General features: G+C 35.0%; 1 protein-coding gene across 1 annotated transcript in view; it reads left to right on the top strand.

The window, feature by feature from the left end:
- The first annotated feature begins 646 nt into the window (after nt 1-646).
- The window catches only part of LOC130821389 (uncharacterized), a 9,959-nt gene continuing 375 nt past the window's right edge, over nt 647-10,230 (top strand). The window contains exons 1-11 of the mRNA XM_057687136.1: nt 647-1,084; nt 2,564-2,727; nt 3,822-4,044; nt 4,121-4,259; nt 4,345-4,551; nt 5,937-6,071; nt 7,336-7,464; nt 7,974-8,386; nt 8,797-9,013; nt 9,309-9,502; nt 9,921-10,230. The exon at nt 9,921-10,230 is cut by the window's right edge and continues 375 nt beyond it. Of these exons, the coding sequence (XP_057543119.1) occupies nt 720-1,084; nt 2,564-2,727; nt 3,822-4,044; nt 4,121-4,259; nt 4,345-4,551; nt 5,937-6,071; nt 7,336-7,464; nt 7,974-8,386; nt 8,797-9,013; nt 9,309-9,502; nt 9,921-10,125 (2,391 nt within the window). The 5' untranslated portion in view covers nt 647-719 and the 3' untranslated portion in view covers nt 10,126-10,230. The remainder of the gene's footprint in view (nt 1,085-2,563; nt 2,728-3,821; nt 4,045-4,120; nt 4,260-4,344; nt 4,552-5,936; nt 6,072-7,335; nt 7,465-7,973; nt 8,387-8,796; nt 9,014-9,308; nt 9,503-9,920) is intronic.

The following is a 10,230-nucleotide window of genomic DNA, read 5'->3' as shown; positions in this document are numbered from 1 at the left end:
CATCAAAATCAAACCCAACTAAAATTAATTTTTGAATTTATTCAAAAACATTAAAATGTTTTTAAACCAAACCAAATCAAGTTAAATTACACTTCAAAAACCAAATTATATCATAAAATCAAATTAGCTCAACTAAATATCAAAAAATGGTAATAACCAAAAAAATCTCAAATAAATGACCAAAAGTTCAATATATCAAATTCTTCAAAGTCACTTCAAAATATCCACACTAAACTAAATATAAAAGTATTGACAAACTATTAAGTAATACGATTTAAAGGTTGACATTTTTCTCGTTTGTTTGACAAATGCTTTTAAATATAAACACAATTCACATTAATTCCTTTTTTTTCTTTGTTCTACAAAAAATTAAATCCAAACCAAAAATAAAAATATATATTTTTTAAATCCCAATTAAATCAAATCATAAAAAAAACAGATCAAAATTACAAACTAAAGGTGTTTAAATTAAACGCAATGATTCGATATTTACCAAATAATTTAATAAATCTGATTTGACTCGACTTTAAAAATTAATTCATAATTACGTAAAAAGTAACATAAACACAAAATCTGATTTTAAAACGATTGGAAACAGTTTGAAAATCCACCTGATAACTATAATAAAACAATACAACAAAACCCTTTGAGTTACTCTCCAACTCGCACAAAAGGAGTCAGGGAGGGAATGTAAATTGCCATCTTGCTTTCACCTTTCAATGTCTCTTTCTCGACTAACCTCAATAGCTCTTCCTCTTTCACTCCGAGCAACTCCAGCCATTTCAATCTTCTTCTTCTCCACTTCATGTGCTCGTAAACCCATTTTCTCATACCCTTCCATTGATCCACCACTTCCTAAAAAAACCCATTTCAAAGTTACAGCTCATGGCCGCACTTGGGATGATCCTTTCCATTGGATGTCTAACATTAATGATCCAGATTTTGTCTCATATCTCAATCAAGAGAATTCTTATGCTGAAACATTCATGGCTGATACTAGGAATTTACAAAGAGAGCTTTTCTTGGAGATGAATAGTCGCATTCCTTCTAAGATTTCAACTCCTCCTGAACGTTGGGGACCTTGGTTCGTTGTTTTTTCACTTACCCTTTTCAATTTTCTTTCATTTTGGTCTGTTGTTTGTAATTTTTGCGGTTGGTTTTGTTGTTTATGAATTTGTATGATCCTAACACATTATTAAGGAAATACAATACCCATCAGTTTTTTGGCTCTCCTTTAATTTCCTGATAATATTCTGGTGAAATGGTAATGCACTATTTCCTGATAGTATTTTTGGCTCTCTATATTATTGTTTTATTTGATGCTGGATTTCAATGCAAATCAATTTGGTAAAGATATGGATGTGTTGATATGATCCTTAGTTCTCACCTTATATTTTGCATCCTGGTCAATTCTGGTTGGGGCTTATGAACTCAATCATCACTAATCGTTAGTCCTGTTCAATTCTTGTCAGTCCTGAAATCTTATTTTACAAGGTGTAGAGAACACCCCCTTAGTGATGGCCTTGGGTGATTCGATGGAAACATTTGGGTGATGGTGAATTGTTAATCTTTGTGTAATTGATAGGAGTGTGAGAAAAAATTAAATCATTACTCCCTGTGTCTTTTAGAGATTGCACCACCAACAATTAGAACAACTATTAAGAAATTAGTCAGGACTGTTATATTGTATGAGTAAGATTAAAAGCAGGAGAAAATGAGAATAGATGTGTGATGTGAATTAAAGAAAGTAGTGGGAACACTACCTAATAAAATGTTAGCAAAGTTAAGGGACGACTAAAATAAAAAGTGTATTTCTCAGGGACAAGGTAGTGACTGTATAATGAGTTGTGCTTTGTTTTAGGCGTTGCACATATGGTTAATTATTCATTTCATGAATGTGGATGTGCCAAATTTAGGACGTAATGCTCCCTTAACTATTTTGGACTAGTACGGTATATGGTGTTTTGCATAATTAGGATAGTATTTTTAGTTTAAAGGTAGAACAATTAGGTGGTTGAGAAGTTAGAGTTATTCCTTTGGAGGAAGTGCTTTTTAAGATTAGTTTTTGCAAATTATTATTATTAACTTCAACTTTCATGTATGGTTCACTCACAGTCTCCTTTAGGTAAACAAAGAACATTGCGTAGGCAAAGTTTTATTACCTTTGTCATGTGATCATTTTGTAGAGTGTGACACTTAGTTTTATAAAACACTCCTAAGACATTCCTAAGGTGAACGCTTTGGGGGGGGGGGGGGGAGGGGGGGCAATGGGCGAGGTGACTCCTTAAGACGAGCTTCAGAGCACCTTATAGAGCCTAAGGCAAGCCCTTTAAGGCGTCCTACAGAAACTTCAACCTTGTGGTCTCAGCCTCTGAAGAAGCACATTTGATGCGTGAACAATGCTTTCTCTTGTCCTCTTCTCCTTTTATTTTCCTTGTTCTTCTTTATTTCTCTTGTTATGGGTTTTAACATATTTTATAAAGTAGTAAAGCCAAAGGCAACCCCTTTAAGAAGTTGCATGATATTTGTTTCTATATGCGTAATTATTGTGTTGTTTGTCCAGGCTCTACTACCAATACATTCCCGAAGGGAAAGAATACCCTATTTTATGTAGAAGATTGGAGGCAGAGAAACCTAGTGGTTTAGGAAAATTTTTTGGTCGCATTAAAAGAGGATTCACAAAGGAAGTCATTTTGCTTGATTGGAACGAGATCGCAGAGAAATATGGTAATTTATTTTAAAATTGTAGGCTCTCCTCTTCCTAATCTTCACATGTACGAATAAACTGAAGGGAAAGAAACAACTTGAAGATTTGGCTAACCATGTATTTTTATTTATGGTCTTATAGAATAAGGAAAGATTCACTTTTGTGATGTGAGTTCATCTTATTTGATTACATAAGACATTATCTATCTATATGTCATAGGTTTTTAGTACTTTGATAAGGCTTGACACTTATGGAGGCTATTAGCATTGATATTAAGGCGACAAGAATGAAACTAAGTGACTTAAGTTAATATTGTGTTATGAGGCTCAAATTACATTTCTAAAAGTGGATGATAGATCATAGATGCATGGTGGAACTGGAGAGGACATTTATTAGCTTGAATTTCGCAAGTTGGAAGCTAAAAATGTTGAAAGCTTTGCTCCTTTCACTTGACTATATTTGGCTATAATATCAGTTAATTAACCACTAAATTTACCTATATGACTCTTGTATTACCCTTATTGCCTTAATTAAGAAATTCAAGGGTTGATAATGTAGGGAGTTAGAGACACTAACCTTATAATAGTGAAGCACAATTACTTGTTATTACTTAATTTTGTAAATAAGATCCTTAATTAAATATGGATAATTTTTAGGATTGAAGGGTTCCAATTCTAAGTTGCTCAAGATATTTAAAACTAGATGACGCTTGAAATGATGACATATCTATCAACTGAACCCACTGAACCCATACTAGAACCACCTCTGTGCTAAATATCATATTTCTAATAGGATCATAGGAGCCTTGAAAATTGGGTACTCATAAATTCTGCTTGGTTTCACTTGATTCTATTTTGTACTTTCTAAAGTGACTGTGAGGCACTTATGTTTAAGATGAGGGAAGGGTACTTTTTTTCAGTTGTGAGCTTTCAAAATCATGTTTACCATTAATGATGTTGAAATGATGATTCTTTATCTATGTATTTTTTCTTAATGTTCATATCATGTCACATTGCTTTCATTTTTGCTCATGTCTATGGATAATGGAGGTATGGTCTCGTTGATTTTAATTGGTACTGTATTATTTTCACAATAATTGATTTTCATTCTTCAGGTTATGTCCATGTGGGTGCATGTCGGGTCTCACCTGACCACAATTTTCTGGCATATACACTTGATGTAACTGGGTCTGAGCGATTCACCCTTCAGATCAAAGACTTGAGGGATGGCCATTTTATTTCTAGTGTTAAATCTGATGCAATTGTTAGCTTAGCATGGGCTCGAGATGGTTCATCATTGTTCTATACTGTTACTGATGATAATCAGAGGCCATACAAGTAAATTCCTCCCATCATTATTGTATGTGTTCTTGATGCTGGATTATTGAAATGTTAGCACCCTCATATTTTCCAGGGTACTTTGCACAGAACTAGGTTCAGATATAGACAAAGTAGTATTCACAGAGGATGATTCTCGGTTTTGTGTGGATATCACTTGTACAAAAGATGGAAAGTTTGTTACAATAAACTCTAACTCAAGGTCTTCATCAGAGGTGAGTTTGAATCTATGTATTTTCCTTTCTTTTCTGATGTTTTCGTTATATATGCTCTGCAATTCAGAACTTCTTTTGTTTACAGGTCTATATCATTGATGCGGCCTATCCCTTTGATAGTCTCCGGAGAGTACATAAGCGTGTTGATGGTGTGCAGTATTTTTTAGAACACCATCACGATTTCTTCTATGTTCTTACAAATCACCCTTGTGATGAGATTGAAAAGCTGCATTGTGGAAACCTTTATCTGGGCATTTGCAGAGTTGAGGATATAAATACAACTAATTGGCAGGTTTGCTAGCTTGTTTGCATAACACTATTAGTGGAAGTTATATGTAAAAGGAAATGGACTAAAATATGGATTCTATGCCTCTGTAAAGCGCAATTTATGTTACTAAAATTAGACCAAAAAAGGCAGGTATTGACGTATCGTATCGTATTGCAAAAGTTCAAGATTATTTATTTAATACTTATATAATACTTGGGATGCTTATACTTATATAGTTATGTAATACTACACCTGTAAAATACATGAAAATCAGCAAAAAAATAAAAAAGAAAAAATAAAAGTTCAATTGATGTTACTCTCTCCTTTTCGTGCTCTCGCTTTCATCTTAGATCTCTCCATAGCTCACGGGCTTTTACCCTCCCAAATCAATTACGTTTTGCAAAATCAACATGCTATTACTATTTTTGACCTCAATAACTTCGCAAATTGTTATTCTTTCCTCTAATTTCATCTTGCTCTCAATGTTTTTAAACAATCCGTTGAAAAACTTGCTTTCTGTAACTGTTGCATTGCCAAACTTTCCGTAATGCTACCAATGATGAAGGGGTTGAGGTAGAGAGATTGATGGAGCCATTTGAGGTAGAATGGTGTTTTGCCCGTTCACTAGTGTGAATAGATATAATTTCCACGTTTGCAAAATCCTTGTCCAACTTGTACCACCAAACACTGCAATAAGTCAATAGTCATATCTTACCTGACTGATATTTTCTTTTATCTAGGGTTTTTTCTAAGTCCAATCGCTAATCCCAACACTGCTCACTAGACATAATTGGACCACAACTTCATTCCAAAATAATGGGCGACATTAGACTTGACACAACTTTTCATTTTCATGCATTTGTATAACTCGAAAAAGGATAACACTATTGTGTCATGAAGGGCTGGGAAGGGGTATTATAGGAATTAAGTAATAAATAATATTTAGTAATTAGTTAAGTGGGAGAACAAAATGTGGTGATAATGAGTATAAAACTCCACATATAATACCCCTTCCCAGCCCTTCATGACATATTGTTTCTATGATACAGGTTTTTCAACAACCAGATTTTGTTTCCTTTCTGTCCTGTCTGTTTTAATGCACATATGCACATTTTATATATAAAAGATCAGCGTTCAGTTCTATGCTTGTCCGACTTCATGAAATTTAGATAGGCTTAGGTCCTTGAGGCGTATTCTAGTGATAAAAAAGCTCCTGTCATGTTTGATTTACAGATAGAATAGATAGCTTTATTGAAGTTTTAGATCTTAGAGATGATCTTGAAGTGTATTATAGTGATAAAAAAACATCTCTGTCTAAGTTTAATCTACAGGGAGAGGTTTCGTGGTGTTTTTTTATTAAGTTACCCCTACTGTAGTGAATGATTGTTGGCTTGTGTTTTTCTTGGCAGAAAATTATACTACCAAAAAAAGGAACCAGCTTGCGGGATATGGACATTTTTGATAAACATTTGGTCCTCCTCCTCGATAAAGAGGGTTCCTCTATGATGTGTTCAGTCAAACTTCCTATTGATGTCAATTGCAAGGTACCAAATATTCAAACACAAATGATCAACATAATCTTTGGTTAACAATTGAGGCCAAGCTTGAAGTTAGTATCATGGCCCCAAAGGCATTACTAATTTTTACATATCATGACCCAGATTTCGATGTGTACTGACCAAAACACTTTGAATTCGTCTTCTTTGTGTTTTAAATGGCATTGGTCATCGGTGGATCAAACAAAAAGATGTGTACTGACCAATTTAAAGCACTCTGGATTTGTCTTCTTGTGACATAATTGCACCACAGAAATTGTCATTTGTAGTGGCTAGACTGTTTATGGAGATTAAGTTTAATGGTTGGGGACATTGTTTCCTGCAACACAGAACGCTTAATAGTTTTCCGATCTGAAACGATCGATCCAGATCACGGAATACTATCGTACCAGATCATCGTGGGTTGCCTACCAAATTGTTTTAAGACTGTGACCCACGCTATGTCTGTCTCTAACAATGAATTTCCAGGTGAGAAGCATATAAAAAGATTGTTAATGGAGTTCATAACCAAGGGGAAGAAGCAATTGGATATGCACGTAAAGCTAATGATATTTTTTTAAAGAAAATTGTATAGTTTATATAACTTTTTGGTACAATTTTCTAGTTCCTTTTACACCTAGGGATACATGTCAGGCTAATTAATCTTAATTTTCTTTTACACTCAGCAGAAAGCTTAAATTCCCATATTCCTGACATATAAATTAGAGTGTTGAAGACTTATTGGAAAATGGGAATTTGAGCTTTATGGTATCTATAAAAGAAAGTAAAAAATCAGCTTTAAATGTATCCCCAACTCTATATGATTGTACCAAAAAGTTTAAATAAAATAATGCAATTTTTTTTAAAATAGTATTATTAGCTTTACATGCATATCCAGTTGCTTCTTCCTCCTTGGACGCAAACTTCCATGAACAATTTTTTTTTTAAACTCCTCACTGGAGAATCTGTTGTTGGGGGCAGAAGTAATGTGGGTCACGGTCCTATATGTTTTGGTACACGATCCAGTATGGTAGCATTTCACGATCTGGATTACTGTTCCAGATCAAAAGATCAAGCGTCCTTCTTTCAAGGAAACAATGCCAATGACCTACTAGATTTTTTGACGAGTAGGTCACTCGGCCTCTGCTGATGTTCTTGTGTCGAAAGTTGAGCACGACACTGGGTACTCACTTCTGATATTTAATTTCTTTTGAGCCAACTATATTCCTTAAGAGTAATGTTTGTATTAATTTTTCCAATTTTGTTTCTCCAGCACATCATAGGGATTGAAGATCTAAATCCTTGGACATTTCCCGTGCCTTTCGAGTGGTGCGAGATGGCCCCTGGGTCAAACCATGATTACGTTGACTCAACATATCGAGTGATTCTTTCCTCTCCTGTGGTATAGCCTCTGACGAAATTTGATCCTTTCTAGTGTCTTTTATTTCATTTTGAAAGAACTATTTACGTTTCATGGTGGTCATTTGATGATAAAACTGGTCTTGTTGAATTTGTTTTGCTTCAAAATGTTGTCTATCATGTATTCTTGCATCTTCATCAGAGTGCCTAAATTTATTAGGAACTTATTGACTTTTTGCATCTGCCCTTCATCACTCGTTGCAGATGGCTTAATAGTTCTAAACCACATAGCGTTATATATATATATAGGGTCTATTAAGGTGTGTGTGTGTGTCTTGCACTATATAACATTTGGTGCTCAAAAATTTCGTTATGGATCTACGAACTCGAAAGGATCTCGGCAACAAAAGAAAATTTATCTGTAAGGTCCTTTTTGAAGCAGTTTGTACAACTAGTTTTGTAGTTTTGGTTAAACTCTTTGTTTTTCTCGTATGTAGCCCTATGAATTCTGATTTTTGTTGACTAAGTACTCGTGTCTTTTGATCCATGCAGATGCCTGATTTAGTTGTTGACTATAACATGTCTACGCATGAGTTTTCTGTTGTTCACCAAGAAGAGGTTTTGTGTGCTACTGATGGCGCGTATACTGATTCATCAAACTTGGTTTCTGATGATAAACTATTATCAAAAATTAGAAATGATAATTGCAAACTAGAGGTGCGACAATTACAGAACTGGAAAGAATTTTCGTCGAAATATGCTTGTGTAAGGCATCAGATCATATCCCATGATGGTACTGAGATTCCTTTAACTGTAGTATTCTCTAGATATGCACATCACAAGGGACAGTCCCCTGGAATTCTTGAAGCATATGGTGCATATGGAGAAGTTTTAGATAAAAGCTGGTCCTCAGATCGCCTCAGTTTACTTGATCGTGGATGGGTAGTAGCATTTGCTGATGTGAGGTAGCTTTTGTGTCTATGTAAACTATTTATATGAAAATGGTGGGATTCTTGTCTGAACGATTTGTTTAATGTTCTATAATCGTACGTTCCTAATGCCCAACAACCTTCCTGCTGTTGAAGTAGCGCCATGCTTGTGCTCTCGTGCTTTTTATTAACCCTGAAATATCCTGCATGTAAGAACTTTGTACTTGTTATTATTGTTTAGACATTGCGGAACTTGAGTATCATCAGGCCTTACTCGTGAGTCAAGCTCTCCGTACTATTTGGTGTCTTTACTTGAATTCGTAAATTTGATAAAAATACCAAAATATGGTAGCCATAAAAAGGATTGTATGTGAATAAGCATCTATATTTGGAAGTGTGCCCTTTTCTCAAGGTTGTAAAATGAAGCTAGATGTTTTGATGAGCAGGGGCGGAGGCGGTAATTATCCTTCCTGGCATGAAATGGGGAGTGGACCTAATAAGATCAATTCTATATACGATCTTATCTCATGTGGCAAGTATCTGGTTGACGAGGGCTATGCTAAAAACGGTAGGCTTGCTGCCATTGGGTCTAGTGCAGGGTCTCTGTCTGTGGGTGCAGCTATCAATTTTCATCCTGATCTCTTTCGTGCTGTTATTCTCAAGGTAAATTGTTTATGCTTCTTTTGTGTTCAAATGAGATTTACTTACTCCTCCTGTCAGATTAGTCTACTGATCGTATATTTCGTTCAACTTTTAGAAGCTCCTTATGAAAAAAAATTGCCTGCATGTATGTATTGGTTGGGATGTGGGCGCGTTATGGCCAACTAATTGGACTGAACTAACGTTGTTAGATATGATATGACTAAACTTATCGAGTTGTGAAAATGTGAGAGCGAAAGTGATTGGAAAATTTAAACTAAACTACGACTAAACTAAACTTATCGACTTTGTATCTCAGGTTCCCTTCCTTGATATATGCAACACATTGATGGATGACACCTTGCCTTTAACTAAATTGGACTATGATGAATTCGGGAACCCTAAAATAGAAACCGAGTTCAAGAGTATTATGCAATACTCTCCTTATGACAACGTAAATCATGGACTTTGCTATCCTTCAATGCTTGTCACCGCAGCATTCAACGACCCAAGGTAATTTTTATAATACTTCCTCCGTTCCATTGTACTTGCTACATTTGACTTTTTACGCAATCCATGTGTTATTTTGATCATTTTATATATTAAATTTATACACATTTAAAAATTATAAAAAGTTAATATTATAAAAATTAGACGAGTCAAACAAGATTTTAATTGATTATATTTTTCCTTACACATCTGCCGCAATATGTAAAATAAGCTTAAACAATAAATAGTGTAATTTGTGAATAACCGCAATGTAGCGAGTATTTCATAACGGAGGAAGTATGATATGACTACTTACGTTTTCTGCGTACAACCCACCAAGGCACCAACAACCCCCCGCCCCTCCCCCCAGCTTAGGCCCCTATACTATGTGTAAATTTTACAAGTATCTTAGAATCCTTATGGTTTTCTGTGTTAACCACAGGGTTGGAGTATGGGAAGCAGCAAAATGGGTTGCTAAAATACGAGAAAAAACATGTGCAGATTGTTCTCGTGCTGTTATCTTAAAGACGGAAATGAACGGAGGACATTTTGGTGAAGGTGGCCGTTATGGCCAGTCCGAGGAAAGGGCTTGTGAATATGCCTTTCTTATGAAGGTCATGGGGCTGTTTGATAGCTCAAAATCATAGGCTCTAAGTGTATCTATCCTTTTGAACTTGTATTTGCTTTTGTGCTGTAATGTATTTCTGAAACTCAACAGTGCTTATGGAGAATCAAGTTATGCAGTATTTGAA

This window comes from Amaranthus tricolor, chromosome 8 (genome assembly GCF_026212465.1).
Source record: "Amaranthus tricolor cultivar Red isolate AtriRed21 chromosome 8, ASM2621246v1, whole genome shotgun sequence".
NCBI classification, from domain to species: Eukaryota; Viridiplantae; Streptophyta; class Magnoliopsida; order Caryophyllales; family Amaranthaceae; genus Amaranthus; species Amaranthus tricolor.
Note: the sequence above shows the minus strand (reverse complement) of the source record. Positions and strands in the feature narration are given on the sequence as shown.